Source organism: Plectropomus leopardus, chromosome 17, assembly GCF_026936395.1.
Source record: "Plectropomus leopardus strain MGB_pleo_1.0 chromosome 17, ASM2693639v1, whole genome shotgun sequence".
NCBI lineage: Eukaryota > Metazoa > Chordata > Actinopteri > Perciformes > Serranidae > Plectropomus > Plectropomus leopardus.
This window is the reverse complement of record NC_142192.1, coordinates 14,197,714-14,218,391: the sequence shown is the minus strand read 5'-3', so window position 1 is coordinate 14,218,391 and position 20,678 is coordinate 14,197,714. Positions and strand designations below refer to the sequence as shown.

At 42.5% G+C, this 20,678-nt stretch overlaps 1 protein-coding gene across 4 annotated transcripts; it reads left to right on the top strand.

Annotated features, from left to right (window-relative positions):
- The first annotated feature begins 626 nt into the window (after positions 1–626).
- cspg5b (chondroitin sulfate proteoglycan 5b) lies at positions 627–18,932 on the top strand. 4 transcript variants are annotated; one of them, XM_088090367.1, is made up of 7 exons: positions 627–1,258; positions 7,402–8,167; positions 9,701–9,889; positions 10,421–10,499; positions 12,084–12,146; positions 15,238–15,402; positions 17,685–18,932. In XM_088090367.1, the coding sequence occupies exons 1-7, from the start codon at positions 1,177–1,179 to the stop codon at positions 18,360–18,362; spliced, it is 2,022 nt and encodes a 673-aa protein (XP_087946493.1). In that variant the 5' UTR covers positions 627–1,176; the 3' UTR covers positions 18,363–18,932. The 4 variants fall into 4 exon arrangements, with proteins under 4 accessions (XP_087946493.1, XP_087946492.1, XP_042362591.1 ...); XM_088090366.1 differs by having other exon boundaries at positions 10,421–10,583; positions 17,685–18,931; XM_042506657.2 differs by lacking the exon at positions 12,084–12,146 and having other exon boundaries at positions 630–1,258; positions 17,685–18,930.
- Positions 18,933–20,678: the final 1,746 nt, after the last annotated feature.

The window sequence follows — 20,678 nt, the reverse complement described above, 5'->3', positions numbered from 1 at the left end:
GCAGCGTATATAAAGTTCTTTATAAAAATTACTCTACAAGATTTTGATATGCTCTGAGCAGATTAAAATGTAGCATCAGCTTCAAGAAAATAGTGTCAGCATCGCAGAAGCTGCAATAAATGTCAGACTCAAACGACACAACACATAACAGCTGGAGTTCATTTTACAGCTCACACTACCTTTTCATTTAGGCAATTACTCTTACTTTACATACGTTATTACTAATTTCGAAGTAATATATTGTTGTTGTTTCTTTGTTGATATGTATGTATGTATGTACAGTATGTAGGGGAGAGACAGAATGACAGAAGACAGATGCACCTCTAAATTTGATATAGGCTATATGGGATGAATGACTGTATATGGGTAAATTGACTTTATTTTGTGTTATTTTGCTTTGTAAGCTGCTTTTGCAACATCATATTTTTGTTCATGCTCATAATGCCAGTTGAATTTGAATTTGAGACTCTTGGACATGATGTTCACACACATTAACTGTCGTGTAAAATGGAGCATACTGACTCCCAGTGACAACAGACGCTGTTTAAATCCCCCACTCAGCCCCATTCTTCATCAGCTACAGCAGACTGGACACTGTCGAGCACCTACTCGTGTGTGTGTGTGTGTGTGTGTGTGTGTGTGTGTGTGTGTGTGTGTGTTTGCGCGCGCACTTTGACACCCAAACGCACTGTGCGCGCACGACGTGCCGTGCCGTTCTGCGCCGCGCCGTGCTGTGCCGTGCAGTGCTTTACCGCTCATCTTCTATGCAGCCAAAGGCTTAACGGATCGCACACAGACAGGCAGGCAGCGACAAACCTGGCTCATTAAAATCTCGTCTGCAGACCCTCCGCAGGTCGCGCGCAGCCACTACTACAGCTCCTCGCGGTGCTGCCGACGGACTCTGAAGCGCATACGCGCGCGCTGAAGGTGTGGATGAGAGGGCAGCCGCTCGGTACAATGGACCCCAGCCAGAGCCGTTAAACGGTCCAGAGATATCACAGCATCTGCGAGGGAGGCCAAACGTTGGGGAGGTTAACGGCGACATGGCGAAAACCGGCAAGATCTGAACTTTGAAGGATCCGCCGTGAGGATTATCGTACAGCCCCAAAATCTGACCGGCGAAACGAGGAACGGTATCACAGTTTGCATCAGTGTGTCTAAAAGATAGCCAACGGTATGGCGCGTGATGACCGTCGTTTGGGCACCTGGCAGGTGTTGCTGACCATCTCAATGGTCATCATCCCGCTGTCTGCTCACGGTAAGTCCACCGCACTACCGGAGTCCCACCCTGTGCGTGTGTATGTGCATGTGTTTGTGCAAGCAAGCGCGCACGTGCGTGGATCGAATCACACCTGCATTGGCATACAATATGGAAAATGACAATTGTCCACGTATGTGACATGGGAATACAATTGCCATTTAATGTCTGGGGATTTATTAATCACATCTTTATAGTCTGCATCAACTGTCTTTGAGCCTTTTGATAGTGGCACGAGACGTTGACGTTTTGAATTCTGCTTTATGTGGACACTGATATTTTAAATATGCTGTTAATTCATAGTATTTTGGCGTTAATAGTTAATATCTTATTTGTTTGCTTTAAAATTGCACTCAAATGTTGTAAATCACGCCTGTTGTATGTTGCATATGTTTTGTCACTGCTTTATTAATGACATTTGAACCCCTTGCTGTGTCAAGCCATTCTCACGTCAAATCAGTGTGGCGGAAAAAATCTCCCTCCTGTAACTATGGCCTTTTTAAAGGTAAATGACTTGTTCTCAATTTTACAAGCTCCAGTAAGGAACATCTGTATAAAGAAAAAAAGACGGGCCTGATCAGAGACATTTGACAGCTCAGTGCTGCAGCTGGGACTCGCCGCCGCGGTGCGTGGCCCAGACAAAGGCGGGATTAGGTGCACCGTGGTCAGGCTACAGGAGGCCCATTCACCGTGCTGAAAGGATTGAATTCCTTCAGACATTCCGAGGAAGCCCGAGACAACCACCTCTCCCCCTCTTCGTCTTCTCATTTACTGCCAGTCCATCCCTGGAGACACGGATGAAGTCAGTGTGGGAACGAAAATCTGACAGTCTCTGCGATGTCTGTCTGGCGTACACATACGCGCGCGTGCGCTGAGAGTAGTGAAAATGTGGCAAATCTAGAAATATAGAAATGGGCGCTGCTGACGCTGCCCAGCAACAGGGTGGCGCGTGCACACCGAGGGTCGCCGGGGTTCACGTGGACACGAGCTGCCACTGCACCCCCTCCCCTTCTCGCCGCATCTCGCGCCCTCAATGTGTAACCAGGCGTTAACACAGTGACATATTGACCGGTAAATAAACGCCAGGCGTCCTGTCTGTCATGCTTAAAGCCCCAGAGACCACGTGGCTGTGGACATATGTGATTCATTAGGAGTGCTGTGTAGGTGGATCTTCATTAATTTCTTTGGGTATCTGGGGAGAGTATGGGGAGAGTGAGAAGTAGATTTTTTTTTTCTCCATGACCCATAATGTATGGCCTTCATATAGCGTCCTTGGGTCCCTTGAAAGGAGCTATAAAAATTCAAGCTATTAGGCCTGCAGACCATGCAATAAAAAGAAAAACACACAAAACAGACAATGGAAAAAAATCCTAAAGGGGACCCTAGACCATAATTTACCACGTTTTTGTGTCTAAGTGACAAGGAGTATTGAGGGAGGCCACTGCTGCAGTAGTTGTGAACCAGACTGAATGCAACCCCTACAGTGGTAATTGTGCAGCATCAATTTACATCCACTGACAGTGCTTGTTTTTGCCACTGACAGACTCAAACTGCTATTATAAGTGTCTGACAACATTATGAAAAAGTCTAGAGAAAAGAAACATTTTTTTATTTTATAATTTTCACCTTTGAGAAGTAGGAATCAGTTGGTATTTGGGATTTTTTCTTTAGAATAACTTAAACTTAACTAATTGACTAATCAACTTTTCATTTCACCACCACATAAAACAGATAAATCAATCCACCCATACACACAATTATACAGAAACACAGATTGCTCTTGATAGCCGTGTAAAGCAATATGGATCAAATCCAGACTCTTGGGTGCTCCGCTATGTGAGTGTGTGTTTGTGTGTGTTTCTCAGTGAGCGCATACTGTGAGGTCCATCTGCCCTGTAGCCCCAGAAAGCTCATGATATGTCACGATAGATCAGATCATCAGCATCTCCCCGACTCCCTTTTATCCACACGCACGCACGCACGCACACACAAAGATGGAGAGGAAGAATACTTTTTATATGCATGGATATATTTGATCATTAATTGGCTGTTATTTAGATTACACATTGTCACTGGGCTCTGTGTATTAACTGGGACCTAATCCCGAGTGCTGACTGTGAATTAGGTGGTTGTAGCAGAACAGCGTGCAGGATACCTACCCATAATTCCCACTGAGTCCTGTCCTGCTGGTAAGATGAAAAAGCTGCTGAGAATCTGCACTCTAGCCAATCACAGTGACCTCAGGTGAATCTTGTTACCATGGTGACATGCTCAGCATGATGCCAGAGGTGAAGAGATGATCACGAGTTAAAGGTGCAAATCACACTATTTCTAAGACGGAAATTGCTAAGCGGAGGCTCTAACATTCAATTTACGGGTCTTGCCCTCGTAATCTCTTCATGTTCCCTTTTGCTCTTGTAATCACTATAAGACTGCCAGCTGCTAACAGGATGCTGCATCTACGGCTCAACGGGGAACAAATTGGCAGATTGAACCTTTAAATGAAATTTGAATCAGCTGTAATCACTTTTAACGGGTGGAGCATGTCTATCTCTTTGACAAACTGTGAAGCATTCGAGCTCACTCCGGCTCGGTTTTCCCAGAGATGGAGTTGGCATGTAACGCTTACTGCCTGGCTGGCTGATTGATTGAAAAACAAGAGAGAGAAAGCGTGAACACTGGATTCTCTGTTTCCATTGCAACTCCCTCGCTCTAATTCTCCTTTCAACATGGCACCTCTTTACATCTCACCATGGCAACTGCAGTGTGTGTTTGTGTCTCTGTGTGTGTGAGGTGAATCTCATGGTTCCTCAGCCACCACTAGTCTTCGTGACTCGAGGCACGTTCAGATGGTTTTAGTATTAGCTCTGAATGAAGTGCCAGACACTGAAAGCAGCGATCCCATTGGACACAGAGATTTCAGGGTGGCAGTGGGAGAGAAGCCGTCCAGCCAAGAATTTGGTTGAGTTTGGCTGTTTGTACCAGACCAGTGGAAAAGCGTGAAGAGGTGGCTTCTTGAATTTCAGTCAACTGTGGGAACGTTACATTTCCCAAACTGTATACTGTGCATCTTTCTTTTCCTTTCTTTTGTTCTTTTCTTTCTTTCTTTCTTTTTTTCTGTCTCTTTTCCCTTAAAGGTAACATTTTTGGATATGCATATTTGTTTTCTTGCCAAGAGTTAGATTACAAGATCTCCTTATCTGACTCAAATAAGTGTATTTTCCAGCTATTATGACTAATGTTACTGCAACCTGGAGGCGAACAAAGTGGCTACGTGTCACATTATTTTAGCTGCATCAGTTAAAATTGCTGTTTCAAAAAATGCCCAAGAGGCAACCTCAGAGATTGAAAATTAAAGCCAAGGCTGAAGTGCCAGAACTGCAGATCATCAAGTGGCCACTTGAGGCCGGCTCCAAAAAAGAGTAAATCCTCACAGAGCCCCGTCTGTTTGTGTATTTTTATGCAGTCTATGGTCTATTCATATACCATCTCCCCTCGACAAAGCTCTGATTAAGTGCAGATATTTCTCAGTGAAGCTTCGATGCTGCAAACCTAGCTTTTGGGACAGCCTCGAAGTATCTCTATCAGCCTCCAACTCTTTCCCACGCTTGAATTAAGCCATGTGATGTTTATGCTGAGTTAAATGTACAAACCCAAGATTTCATGTTTTTACTGCTGCAACATTCTATGAAATGGAAATCAGCATGATGCCATGTACTTTTTAATATTATTTTTTACACCTTTAACCAAAATTGACCCTGTAAGGTTTTGTATGTTTGGAAACTTTGGGATCTCTACTTAAATTTAAAGGAGTTCTGTGGGTTTGAAATGCCTGGCTGCACAGCATGAGTTTTTCTGTCTCTGTCCATCTCTCTGCCTATTTATGTGCATCCTTTTTTGCAGATTGCCAAGTTCAGGAGAAGTGCCTGACCAATCAGCCTCTAACCTATTGCTCTAAATCCCAATCTAATCCTCACCCAGTCTCGGTCAACAGAGCACATTAGTCAGTCACTCGATGTGCCTAATCCTACATCATTACAGTCTGATTACACGGCAGTCTTCACCTCTTGTTCTGATTTCTTTGACAATTAATCACTTAGCTCACAAGCGTGAACCCCGACAGGCTTTTTGCTGAGCTGCACTTCTTCACAAATCAGCTCTCTGATGAGAACACATTGCCTGTATATTGCATATGTTTTATTGTATTGTATTCATCAAATTCAGCCAAATATATGGGGAAGGATATTGTGACATAATAGTTTCCTGTTAGAGAACTAGCCTGCACAGCCTTAAGGCATCTCTATGTATACTGTAGGGATCCATTTAAATTATTTATGCTTCATCCTTGGGCCACAATCTTTATCAAACAAAACACACTCAGTACCTTGGGATTAGTTAAAAAAAAGGATTTGTGTGTGTGTGTGTGTGTGTGTGTGTGTGTGTGTGTGTGTGTGTGTCTAAGTCTTTTTTTCTCATTTTATTGTCTACATTAAGATAAGATCACAAAGATAAGTGACGAACTCTGGCACGAATGCAGTGTTGACAATAAGATTATGTTAAATCAATCAGTTTTACACATTACAGTCACTTTACCCATCACATGAAGTGCCACTCAGCCTGTATGTCATCAGTAGCTCTGGAAGAGCTACAAACGCTGGTGATGTCATCATGGTTATCTCTCACCTTGGACTCGGATTACTTACAATTGCTATATTTTAATATACCGGTTCCACAATTTGGGAAATGAGCTTTCTAATAGCACCATAGACGATAGTATTATTACCCCTGTTATACCTATCCATTAAATAAATAGCTACAGCCTGTCAGCCTAGCTTAGCATAACGACTGGATACGGGGGGAAAAAATTTGCCTGGCTCTGTCAAAAGGTACCAAAATCTACATACCTATCATTTATTAACACATTTTTGTTTGTTTGATCCGTACATAAACTAAAGTGTTAAAATGACAAGTTGTGGTGTTATGGTGAGTTATATGTGGGCCTATTTCTTGCTCTGCTTCCAAATCGCATAGTATGCTCTACAAAAACAATATGTGTAGTACTGCTTAACATATGTTTGTGTGAAAAAACGGTAGTATGTATTTTTTTACTGAGCTGTAATTGTCATGTAGTAACCATGGCAACCAGTGCCAAACTTAGCTTTGCCAGCATCTGCAATACAGAGACAGCAAGCATGATGAGCATCTTGAGTTGAATTAAATCTTACACTTTAAATTAAACTGAAGCGTCATTGACGTTACAGAGCTGTCTTTGCTGCTGTCTGCAATTGTCTGTTATAAATTTTGTTGTCACTAACACATGGCATCGTGGGATATTTATACTGGCATAGTGTCAAGTGCATATACGTAAAATGTAATATTTTACCAGAAATAGTATGCAATTTATATTCTATCAGTTTCAAACTAATGTTTCGCACATATTAAATAAGTCTGACATACTAACATATAAGCGTGTTCGGCCCCAGTCAGACACAGAGTGCATTTAAGCAGCCCTAGGTTGGTTTTTAAAAAAGTTGTCAGTAAGAGTGAGTGTTTTTGCAGGAGCACCCTAGACCCCTCGAGTTGAGAAAACAATCACAACTTAGAGCGGAAAAATTGCCAGACATTATTATCATTTTTTCTCATTGTCCAGTCAGATTATTTGGGAGGTAGGCCCTCTGTGGTCGCAGTGATAACAAGTAGCAACGTACAGTGTCGGATCACAAGGTATAGATCTGTGAGATTGCTTCACAGCAAAATTGTGGTTAGGATAAAGACCGATGTTTCAGTGGTTGTCTCAAAAACAACTTGGGAAAAAAATGCCCAGCACTCAGGGAAAAAGTGTTCCCTTCGAGTGGGGCAGGCTTCAACAAAATGCAACTTAACTCATATTCCTCATAATGCTGAACCATTTCTTCAAAGACATAGGTGTTAACCATGTCTGATGAAAAGATACAATGGAATTACAGAGTATCGAGAGAATCAAGAGTTTTTGGAGGTTGGCCCATAATTTGGACTAAATGGTCTGGTTTTGACAAGTCTCTGTTTAACGTGACTCTTGCGAGTCTCTCAACTTTATCAAAGTGCAATACGTAATTGCTGGATTGCTTTGTTAAAACTTTTTTTTTTTGGTGTCTGATTTACAGGGAGGCATACACTGGCCAGGCACCATCATCACCACAATCAATCATCTGTCAACAAGGAGGCCTTGAACACCAGGATGGTGCTCAGTGACGACTCAGCAGAGAGGGACCACCTGATTGGGCTCGGAGCTAAACTCCCACTTAGCTCCACTAAGCGTCACCATTTGCATAAACATGCCCGCTTAGATGTAGTAGACGAGGATCCACCTGTTGGGGAAGAGCTCACTGCTGGAGGGGCGGGTCCAGACCAGCCCGGAAACCCCATGTCCGATGATGTTATTACCGTAGAGTTCCATAGCCCTGCGCCGGATATTGTACCCTCTGACGATGCTCTGGCTTGGGCCAAAGCACCACAACCCCAGAAACAAAAAGGAGGAGACCCCACTGCATGGACGCTTTCTGACTTTTACGACTACCTATCCCCTGATGATGACCTCTCTGCGCTAGATTCAACCCCAGAACCTGAGCCCAGCCCCTCACCTCCGCCTGACATGGAGGACGAGAATCCGCTTCTGGCTGGTTCTCCTGCTGTTCCCGACAACGTGAGGCCTAAGATGGATAGCGGACCCTCCTTACCAGCTCCTCCCATGCCAGGGCCGGATAAGGGTAAAGGGTTGGGCTTTGGTGGGGCCATGGGGGCCGACGGCTGCAGGCTGGGCTTTGTGCGCTCTGGACCTGGGGTGTGTGTGTCTGAATGTGATATTGAACCCAATTTCTGCTTCAACGGAGGGGTGTGCACCGTGGTGGCAGGAATGGGAGCCTTTTGCAGGTGAGAAAAACACAAAAACTTGTTAATTACACTAACTGGTTTGTTGTCCTTGAATGGAGAAATGTTTTTTCATAGCACTTGCAAGAAGGCAGTGACTTTTTAGAGGAAAAGTGGTACACACTGCACAGTATGTGAAGGCAGCAGGGCTATATGGGGTTGGGGGTTTGTCAGGCGCTTAAAAAGCATTCCCCTTTTTAATTATCTTGTTGGTATGATTTCCAATATGTTGCCTCTGCAACACAAAAGAAAAGATTTAGGACACTTCAGACAAGCGTACAGACACTGAAAACACAGACACGCACATAGATAGGAGGTTGGCTTAATGTGTCATTGGGGTTTGTCAAGATCACAGCAGGGTCGCCAAAGGATTAGCTCAGTTTTGGGGCCAGGGGGGTGGGGAGAGAATGTGTGCACATAGGCAAGGCAGCTGTATTGGTATAGCACGTTTCATACAGCAGAGCAATTCAAAGTGCATTGCGGAGCAATAAAATATGAAACATAATAAAGGATACAGATTTACAATAAAAAAAAGTAAAGAGATAAGATATAAAAGATAAAATAAATTACAAAATGATTTACAAATTAAAATAAAGAGGTGCAAGAATAAAAAGATGATTTAAAATAATCAAAAATCAAGTTTAAGAATAATTTTGTAGTCATTACCGGGTGGAGTAAGCAGTGTAAAAAAATGGAACGCTTTTAGCTTTGACTTAAAAGTAGTTAGAGTCGAGTTTGTCTAACATCATCTAGAAAGTAACTGCAGGTTTGTGCGGCATGATAACAAAATGTGGTAACTCTTGGTACAGTCAGTAGGCTGGCCCCAGGTGTCCTAAGGGTCCTAGAAGGTTCACATGTCACAAACATGTCAGAGACACTTTAAGAACCTAGGCTTGTGACAGCTGATGCAGACACACACAGCATGTGCACAGAAAGTATAAGGACAGTACAGTAAGGTCAGGGAGGGATACACTTCTCGTGCACACACCTTCACAGACACACACGCTCATGCACATACACTACCACACCTTGATAACACCATCTGTCCTATCCAGCAGACTCAGTGTAAGCTCAGAGGTAAACTGTTGCTCACCACGTTTACCTGCTGAGTAACAGTGCACACATGCATACACACACTCACTCGTGCAGACACACTTTAAACTCACGTTCGAACACAAGCAAGTGCGCGGAGAAAGACAGGACTATCGCAAAGATGCACACACACAAACACATGCACGCACGTATCCTGATCCTTTGATCTCATTAAGAGCTAGGATGCAGGCCGAATCCCTGCTTTGCAGGACAGACCTCGGGACACCATGTCATCAGCTCTGAGTACCATTTTACACTCTTTACTCAGGCTTACATGCTGTGGCTATAAATATTGTAAACATGCTAGAGCAGTGGGCACACACTCATATTAAACCTCTCAGCTTTTTTATACAGCAGGTCAGGAGAGAGGTTATTTTGTGCTGTTTTTCTGACCTACAAAGTGCTTGTCAAAAAGGCCAATAATGCTGCTTTTTGTGCATCCAGGTGCAACGTGCAGGACTACATCTGGAACAAAGGCACGCGCTGTGATTGGGCCGTCACAGAATTCCAGGTGATGTGTGCGGTGGTGGGCGTGGCCTCCGTGGTGCTCATCCTCCTCTTTATGATCATCGTATTCTTTGCCAAGAGGCTGCACCGCCTCAAGAATGAGAACAAGCGCCTTCGCAAACGCAGGTGTGTGTGTGTGTGTGTGTGTGTGTGTATGTGACCTGGAGGTGTGAATGTAAAAAAGTGTGTGCTGTGAGTTGCACTATGCAATGGGTGCTGAGGGAGGCAGCTGTGACTGTGTATGTGTCAGTCTAATTCCTGGTAGACTTTACAACCTAATGATTGAGAGAGGATGTTGAAATCAAACAAGAAAGGAAGCGTAGCAGCAGCAGCACAGAGGTGAGAACGGAGTAAAATGGAGATGAAGTCAAGTGTTGACAAGCAGTGAACAGTGAGAAAAATCCATCAGATCACATAGGATTTTATAGCTGCAATATAGTGTTTACAGTGGACCTAATTTCTTGTTGATATCCACTAAATTATTTCTGTTACTGTGATGAGACATTTTTGAGGTTTTAACCCCAGTTTCACACGTGGCAGAGCAGTGTAGGGAAATGGACTGAAAGAGATACAAATGCATAGGAAGCTAAAATAAAAACCCTCCACGTATTAACTGCAATATTTATGACACAAATGTCTGTCTTTGCCCTCCTGCAGTAAGTACCGCCCACAGAGCAGCGAACCACAGACGGACGGCCTCTCCGTTTCCACAACAGCTGACGGCTCGCAGCCAAACGTAAGGAAACTGTGTGACACTCCTCCGCCCGCTCCCCAAGCTCACACTCACAACCTGGCATACTATGACAACATTATCTGTCAGGTACGCCCCAAACTCTCCTCATGTTTATTCTCCTTTTTATCTCCTTCTGTTCATCTTCTCCTCTGTTGATCATTTTCTAACTTTTCCACCCCTTCATCGCATCTTCGATTTCTTTTCTGTTTGTTTTCTGTTGTAACCTCCATCTGTTGTCCACTTTGTTTATGAAGCCCTCTCCTTTTTTTCCCTCTCTGCCAGCTTAGAGATTTGATTTTTGTATCTGTCTGGGTTTGCCTGTCTTTCTGTCTTCGCGCATGGCCATCTATCTGCTCCAAACCACTAAGTTAAAGGGGACCTATTATGCTCATTTTCAGGTTCATACCTGTACCTGGTTTACTACTAGAACATGTTTACATGTCTTGATTTTCAAACACACTTAACTTTCCTCATAGTGTCAGTGCTGGAACAACTATATTTGCCCTCCGTCTGAGACGGTCCATGTTAGTGCCTGTCTCTGGAAGTCACTCTCCAGAAAAAGCCCAATCTGCTGATTGGTCAACATTTTGCTGGTCTTCCCGTCTCAGTGTCTCTTCTCCATCATTGCAGCAGGGGGGGAATGACTATAATGGAGAACAGCAGCACTTTATAGCATGAAAAATCACCAGTAAAAGCTACAAAATCTAAAACCTACAGGGCAGAAAAATGAAGCCAAGGCAGAAGTGCCAGAAATAACAGTTTCTTGTATTGCCACTTAAAGCTGGCTCCAGAAGCGAGTTAATCTCCATAGAACCCCATGTTAAAAGGCTCAACTTTGCAGCAAAAATAAACATGTTTACAGCCTGGTACAAAAATGATTTTAGTCTCTGTAGCTAATTTCAACAATTATGACAACTGAACGGGGGTCAGTTTTGATATAACTCACCCGTTTCAGTTTCCTAAAGGCTTAGAGTTATGCATAATTAAGGGTGGGGCCACTTTAAGGACAGACTATCTGTGAGGCGTCGCTACATCTGGGTCAGATCCACCCATTGCTCCTCCACAACCTCATCCAAATGTGGTCACGTCTGGCTCTGAAAAAATAAGAAGGTGACATGCAAAATGCCAAACTCAAGGCTACAAAACATCATTGTGACATCATTGTATCTACATCCATTATTTCATACAGTCTATGGTAAGCACTTGTAGCAACACACGTGGAGCAGACAACCATTTATAGAAATCCATCACAAGCTGATGTCACATTGTCTCAAAAGTGGAAAAAACAGTTGGAAACAGAATAATCTGAACTGTCAAGACCTTGAGGTTTTTGCTCACAGGGATTACTTTTACAAACATTTACCACATCATTTGAAACTTTGGCTATGTCTAATATAATCAGCCAACACTGTAATATTATATTCAGAAACGAGGAAAAGCATAATAAGTCCCCTTTAAGCTGTGCACACATCTGACTCACCTTAGTACCCTGATACATGAGGAACTTGTCATTTGGATTTCCACTTACAATTATAAATGTACAGTATGTGTGTGTTTAATGCTTTTTACACTCACTGATCCCCTCAGAGGCCACCAACAACCAGCTATACCTGGGAATATAAACCCAGAAACCCTTATAATCACTTACAGGTAAGCAGAGCGGAAATGTCCACATTGTCCCTCAGCAATTTCCCTCCCTGGCTTTGCTTTGAACTTTCCCTACTGTGCAAGCGCTAGCCACCAAATTTCGGCCCTTCATCTACTTCAAACCTCACTTCCACAAACTCTTGTTATCAGCTGTATTCCACGTACTCTGTAGGTTAAAATAATTAATCACCTCCCCGCAAGGAATCCTGCAACTAGTTGTTCAAAGGTGTTACGTGGTGACAGCTGTGTGATTAAATAGAAAGTTCCCCTATTTGCTACCTTTCTTGCCCATCTGTGAGGAAGCTGAGCCTCCATTTTGTTTTAACTGCTGGCTTCACTCTTGTGCCCATAAAGCTCAGACAGCCATTTTAGGGTCCTTGTGCAGCAGGTTCCCCTCTTTTTACCCAAATCTCTTGCAAAGGTCATGCATGTAGTGCTGCTATGACGTGAGCTGTAGCAGCATGTGTGTCTATGCATATGATACTTGTATGCATTGATGCAGTTATTTCTATCTGTGTTTCTGAGTGTTTGTGGGGTTTTGTGTTTGCAGGCAGATTTGTGTGTGCCCCTGTTTGGTATTCATCAATGATGCTCGCCTACTGGGTTACTAGGCCAACACAGTGTGTACTGTAGGGTTACTAATGCATGGTTAAATTTTAATCTAAATAAACAATGAGGAATCTTGTTGATAGAGGCAGATATAAGCAGGGATGAACCATAAACAGCACATAAAGTCTATGAGATTAACAGAACATAGACATTTTCCCCCAACGACTTTAAGCTTGTTGAGCTTGTTGTCTCTGGTGTGAAAGGGCGTTTAGCGAGTTTTGTCCAGCGGTAGCCAGTCTGGCTGATCAATGGTGCCCTACTTATTGCCTGCTGTGCGTGTGACCTTCAGATGTCTGTGACATGCCAATCGATCGATGGCTTGGTCATTTGCTAAATGACACATGCAGACGAACATAGTAGTTTCATAGCCATACAAACACAGATCTCTGACTCATGATTGCATAGGTGTCGATTTCAGGCGGGACGCAGGGGACACGCCCCTCTTACTATTTAGAACCTGTGCATTTGCCTCCTCCAATAAAACTATTAAAATAGCAGAGGAGTTTTATTTTAACACTACGAAAAAGCACAAGTTGGTGCATAAAAAATCCACCAGAATGCAGGAAATGAGGTGTTTGATGCTTAAAATTTTCTGGTTGAGCATCCCCAGACCCCCCATGTCATATTTGTTCCCCTAAATGTTGAAACAAAACCCACGTACTTAAATAATTGCATGTATTTACTGCATCTAACACCCGGCAACTACAAGCACACACTAATGGATTTTCCAAATCATATATTAATTTTCAGTTTATTAGCCACACCTGGCTGGGCTAAATGAAATGAACAAATAGTGACGTGCTTTTCTTATGTAAGCCACTGCTCTCAGAGCTCTGCTGGCATTTCAGTGTAGTGCTTATAGATGAGTGTCTGTGACTTCCGGATGCTCTAAATGTCAGGTCTAGAGGCTAAAAAGCCCCTGCAGACACATGGCCTGCAATACAGTTTTTAAAATGTCAGAGGTCCGACTGGCATTCTTTTAAATGCTGCGGCGTAATTGTCTGATTAGATAAAACTCTGAGTATGCAGGTGCAGTATTAGTCTATAAAGTGACCCGATATGAGCTCAGGAGTGATCATCTCTAACATGCAGGAGAACTCCCTGTGAGATATTTTGCTTCAGACGGTACTGATTTACTGATTTATTTTACATTTTCAGTTTGTTTAGTCCAAGCTAGTCCAAAATTCCGATATGTGCCTCCTCCAGTACATGTGAGGTAGCCATGAAGCCTCTTCTTTCCACGTTTTGACCCAGAGCTTACCTGTGAGAGTGTAATGCACCACCTGCCTGAAATCAGAAAGAACTGTCAACTCATTAGACTGATGAGGGGATGAAGTGCAGGTGGAGAACAGGCAGGAAGCTGATTGGCTAGGTGAAACTCAGGAACAGGGAGGGACTAACGAGGCCGATGCAGGACAGGTATGTAGATGGGTGAATAAAGGAAAGTTAGCACAGGAACACAGGAGGGGAAAACACTGTAACTGAAATCCAAAACGCAAGAAAACATGATATTCACAATAATAATCTGACCTAGTAAAACAAAGCACTCAACAAAACGACAACTGACATGCATGAATTAAGTAGATGATGTCATCATTTCCCAGACACTCTTTTAAACACTATTTTACATGTCCACACAGACACACGATGACTGAGCTTTGAAAAATCTGTCCTTTAGATGGCGTTTTAAAAAAAAATCTGTTTTAGTGACCTCAAACTCTGTGTGTTCCAATACTCATACTACCATACTATATAGTGTGCCAGACAAAGATTTAGTATGCCCCAATACATAGTAAGTCAGGTGCAGCATGCCAAAAATACCAGGATGCTCTACTACATCCGGTCGGATTTTGCAATATGCAAGCCAGCATGATTATCTGGCTACTCTTACCCACAATCCTCTGTGCAGTGAGAGAATATGTCACACTGACTGAGCCGCAAACAGATAACAGCTGATTGACAGCTGACAGACGCCGCAGTGACTGACGACATTACAGTGACTGGAATCGAGGACTTAAATAGTAATATAATTGTATTATATAAGCTTTAATTGTTTAAATGAACGAAATAATCATAAAGATTAGCAACAAGGGCAAAAAAAACAGAACAACAATAGATAAATGTATATCTAGGCTAATTTTAGTGACATAAAATGTTTGAGTCCACAATGTTAAAACTTAAAAATTAAACATTATGAAGTATCAACAGCAGAGCTCTTTAGGTTGATATCCGACAAGCTCTGCAGATGTTTTCTTTGATATATGAACAAGGGGGTCAAAAATTAGGGCACAGTGTTATGAAGATCTAGTATGTCCCGATTGTGTGCCTACTGCATGTAATAGTACAGACCTACTCTGTAATGGCAGCCCTGTTTACTAAAATATCTGTATGTGTATAGACAGGGTCTCAGGGTGCAGAACATCTACTCACCTGTGTCCCATGTGTTCTGTGTGTGTCTATATTCAGTAATAAACTCTCTCCACAGGATGATCCTCAGAAGCAAGAGGACCCAGCAAAGTCCCCACAACCCAAGGAAGAGGGGTCAATGAACATCCTCAACTCTCACTCTCCCAAACACGAGAACAACCGTCCAACCTCTGTCGTCCACGACCAGGGCCACACCCCTAACAATGCAGAGGAGGGCGCCGAGGTAAACACGCTCCAGAACAACCTGGTATAATGTCACCTTCTGTCAAAGTGTGCTGCTTGAGAATCAGACCAAAATTTTTTAACACGCACACAAACTGCAACAAATTGTTATCTATTGTTACAAAGTGCATACTGTGTGTTTTAAACAGTCCAATCAGGCATAATGTCAAAAGTAAGCACAACATGAATTTAAGGACACAACTTGAGAAGCACAATAGTCCTGTTTACAAGGCGGCCATGCCAATGCTGATCACATAGTGGCGCCTCGCCTCCTTTCTTTCCTCTATCGCCTCTTAATAAGCTGGACTAAAATCACTGGCTTGGACCATCTAATGACTGACTTTCCTCTCTACTGATGCCCTGCCTTGGTCTTTGGCCAATGAACGCTCCTTCATTGTCTCCTCTCCTTTTTCCCAAAACCCTCCCTTCGCCTCTGCCTGCCCCGCCTTACTGTCTCTCTCTGCCCGCATGCATTGGTGTTATCGAAGAAAAGTGTCTGAAAACGTAATATTTGCAAAAGAAGTAAGTGGAAATCAAGTGAATCTGTATTTGCGAAATATTCATATTTGACATTGCTAATAAGTGGATACGTCTAGATTACATGAGGTCAAAGTAATTGCTTGGAGTTGATATTTGAATCTATATACATATATTAAACACGCTGTGTCTTGGTTTTCAATGTGATTTATAATACTTTAATGTACTTGAGGTTCTTTTGTACTTTTTTGGGTATACATGGAGGATTATAGTTCACAGTTGTTGGAATAAATCTTTTTAATTTTATCCAGCTTGTCCCTGAGTGTTGCTATTAGCTCTACTTTCCCTCTCTCTTTTTCTCGCTCTCTCTTTCTCTGCATGTCTGCTCATGATGAAGCTAACTACTGCCCAACTGCTCCCCTGCTATTAATGAGTGAATGCACGGCTGACCCTGCTTTTGTGCTACAGTAGGCTGCTCACAGATTACACCAGACAAACAATGGCTACCCGGGGCCCGATCAGCACCACAGACAGCTCTCCAAAATGAATGGAGGATACCACAAGGGCTTGAAATATAATTTCTTTTCTTATTCTCCCTCTCAGAACAGTAAAAAAACAAGCTGGCTTTTTACTTAAAGGGGCAGCTCACCCCCAAATCAACTATAAATAGTGGCCTTTTACCCGTAGTGCTATTTATCAGGCTAGATTGTTCTGGTGTTAGTTGCCTAGTGTTGGAGGTATTGGTCGTAGATATCTCCAACGCAACTTGCACCAAAACAACCAAAACTGATAAAAAAGTACTACAGGTTAGAGATAAAATACTTATTTTTTGGGATAAATTGTTTCTTAAAATATTGATATGGAAATTTATTTTGAACATGTAAAAAACAAGAAAAGAGTTATTTATTATTATTATTGTACAAACAAACAAGCATGCAGACAGGGGAAAAGTAATATTTACAAACTATGAAAATAATAAAGCTTAATCTTTTTTTTAACACTTGATACTTGGTACACATATTCAAAAAGGAGTGAGAAGAAGTACAAACTTATTTAACCCCACTCCTTCTCCATAAGTCATTGATTTATAATTTATCAGCATCCTTATTGATTTAAGCGTATACTCTAATACACTCTAGCTAATTTTCCTAAACTTGTCTAACTATTATATTTATTACCTTTTATCTTTGTCATACATAAAATATAAAGTCATAACTGATATAAATTCGTATCAAAGAAAAACAAAGTCATTATTTGCATATTTATATCAGTCAAAAATACAAATTCATTACTCAAATGACCAACCAACTTACCCAGATTTTCTCTAGATGTCCCAGGACATGAATAACCTGTTTCTGACATTCATCCTGGATGATCATACCATATAATTATATTTGGGATATGGCGTTTACATGAGTACAGGGAAAATCCCATCATGTGTATTCCTGGTATACATCCTAGTTTCTTTCAGAGTACTCCAGCTAGCATATTTGGGCTTCTCATGAACAGAATATGGTGTTTACATGCTCAAACACATAAACAGGATAGTCCAAAACCCTCATCGTGAACAGGTTATTCATGTCCACGTAAACGCTCTCCCTTTTTTTTGTTCACAGCGTGTTTCCACCCTCCCTGGGTGGCTAAGAAATCTACAGATTTATGACAACATGTCTGTACCAATGGGTTTCATGTCTAATGATTCAAACATGCCTGTATTTCTTTGTTTATTTTTCTGTCATTATTTTTGTCTCTCTGAATGTTCCTACATTGTTGCATGCTTCTCTACTTAACATATTCCCACATCAGGATGGGGTCACTATTGGCCTGGAAGTGCTCCTCCCCAAAGAGGCTAAGCTCCACCCAGAGACCAGCTCGCCTCTTCAGTATGACGTCTTCCTCTACAAGGTTGCCAACAATGGAGACTCCGCCTCTCCCAGCCAAGCCCCTCCCACTCACAGCGCCAACTCTTACTCCTCCTCTCACCCCATGCCTAAATCGCCCAAATCGCCCAAGACACCCAAGACGCCCAAGTCACCCAAGTCACCGAAGGTGCCAAAGTCACCCAAATCACCCAGACACACCAGGGACCACCCACCCGGTAACCGTGAACCATTGTCTGTGAGGCACTCCTCACCTGGTCGTCACCCCACACCTGGTTGCCACCCCTCACCTGGCCGCCACCCATCACCTAGTCGTCACTCTGCACCTGGTTGCTATTCCTCCCCCACTCGCCATCCATCATCCCATCACTCTCCCTCCATGTACAAATACATGCCGCCTTCCTCCACCACCCCGCCTCAGCTACGCAGGCCCAGAGGTCGGTCGCAAGCTCCCAGCTCAGAGCGCTCAGGGAGTGGGAGAGAGTACCAGAGCGGACATCTGCGTCCATCCCCCTCCTCCCCTCACCTCACCCAGCCTCCTCCATCACCATCCAGGGCGAAGTACAGCCCTGCCAGCACCCGATCCCTGCCGCCACTCTCCTGACCTGGCCTCCGCCCAGCCTGCCATCCATACGCACAAGCATCTGTCATAATCTAATCTGTCCAGCGATATGTCCATCATGGCTCTAACTTTTTTTCATAGTGATTTATAGATTATCAATCATCCATCTTTGCACCCTGCCTCCTCACATTTATACTCAGAGGAGGTGCACATCACCTGGTCTTGGTCCATGGAGCCAGAAAACTAGAACTGGGACAGCTGAATGCACCAAAACACACATTCAACACCGCTTAGTTATGCTGCAGCCATTCACACTTCCGTGTAAATAATAACCTCTCAAAGCTCAGGTTACTGCTCACAAAAGCACAAAGTGAACCGCTACATGTGAATTTGCTGTTATAGCACGGTGCCAACGTCAGCAACTGCTGAGGATATTGTTCATTGAGGTTTCATAGAGGTTTACTACATTAGCCTTAGTGTTATCAAGTGTTTATATAAATCTTTTGGTATTCGGTGTGTACGATTATTTCATGTTTTCACAGGCTTTTTTGTATGTTTTTCATGTTTCTAATCCTCAATAAATAGATAATACAACAAAGTGTGCAGTACTGTGTTCGAAAGATGGAGAGAGCTGAGAGGAAAAGCAAACAAAGACTAAACAGACAGCAAAAGCCATAAGAAGATACAGGGGATTTGCCTTAAGTGTTGCAAAGCTACATGATTAAAAACAGAGTGACTCTGCTGCCTCCGTGTGGACGGAACAAACACTGGCGCTCCAGGAAGATTTCAGGCTGTAAAAGCAGTAAATCACAGGGGTAAAATCCCTTGTTAGCCTCCTTGTTTATTCTGTGACTTTTTAGAGCTCTGTTTGTGTTAGTCTACAGTATGAACTACAGTGTGTTAATCATGTACATGTGTCTATGCATGAGACTCACATTTAACCCTTTGAAACCTGAGTAAAAATTTCTAAAATATTGGAAGAAGGCAGTGAGTAACTGTAGAAGAAATTATCCAATATTTGCAGGAAAATTTGTAAATAAATAAAAAATAAATAAAAACCAAAAGAAAATTCAACTGAAATAGCCTGAAAATTAGAAAAAAAAAAAAACAAAAAAAAAAAAAAAAAACTAAATACATAAAAAATAAACGAAAGTAAAAAAAAAAATCCAAGAGCATTAGTCAAGAAAGAAAGAAAAATAAAGTTTAAAAAAATGAGCTTTTGTTTTACTTTCTATTTTTCATTTTCAATAATGTTGAATTTGGATTTTTTTTCTTTTCAAAATTTGAGGTTTGGAGTATTTTTTTCCACCAAAATAATTTTAACTGCTTTGAACATATATATATATGTATATATATATTGCTGTGTGTGTGTGTGTGTGTCCCTAATAATCTTGAAGTTTAGTATTGGGTATTTTCACTTTTAATATGCTACTTTAAGTACCATTTCCTGATTATACTTACTTACTTGATTACCTTTTTCAAAGCAGGACTTTTACTTGTAACAGGGCATTTTCATTGGGTGGTATTAGTATTTTCACTTTTAAGTGAAGGGTCTGAAAACTCCTTCCACTACTGCCTTTAAAAAATTAAATCCATGGGATTTCATTTTTAAAAAAATTAATTAAACAACAGCTGGCATTAAATGGGTGCAGTTATACAATTCAACAACAGCTGGACTTTTAACTCCTCATATATCACTCCGCTTCTCAGCTGCTCTACCTGTTAATTAGGCCTACATTAACGCTCGGGTGTTATCTACTTTAGGTTGCAGTGTGACAGACTGCTCTGTGTGTCCCTCTGGATTTGCCATATAGCAGGGAAAAAAAAGTTGTGGGGGGAACTTCCACTCTTTTTGGGGCTCATGCATGTGTGAGAGTTTTGGTAAGGGAAAGTAAAAAGGGCAACAGTTGCTGTTGGAGCTGTCACACCGTCTTCCGTCCGGTTTATTGTTTTATTAGTTATCCAGTTAGGCGAACCGAGGACGCTCGGTTACATTGGTGGCAGCGGTGTTCTTCAACAAGCCGCCATGAGGACTTTTCTGTGGAGTTGTGGAGCCATTACCTGAGCTGTTGTTTTTAGCTTAGCTGCCTCAGTATAGCTAGCTAGCTAACCCAATACAGCACTTCAAGACTATGCACAACTATGTTACAAAGATGTGGCGAGGAGACGAGGGCCCTTTTAAAGCCGGGACATTGATGTCTGACAGTCTCAGGGACTCTAACCTGCCCTCTCCCTTCACTGGCGTCAGGAGCCAAAGTTTCCTCAGCTGGGTGAGGCAGCTTAAGGTGGCTCTCAGTGTGTGTGCGGGAGGCGGCGGACACTGCGGTCATGAGCCGGTAAGGATTTTTACTAGTGGCC

Coding starts and splice junctions, on each gene's coding strand:
- cspg5b (XM_088090366.1), top strand. CDS start 1,177: ATGGCGCGTGATGACCGTCGTTTGGGCACCTGGCAGGTGTTGCTGACC. Junction 1,259..7,401: donor CATCCCGCTGTCTGCTCACG/GTAAGTCCACCG, acceptor TCTGATTTACAG/GGAGGCATACACTGGCCAGG. Junction 9,890..10,420: donor AAGCGCCTTCGCAAACGCAG/GTGTGTGTGTGT, acceptor GCCCTCCTGCAG/TAAGTACCGCCCACAGAGCA.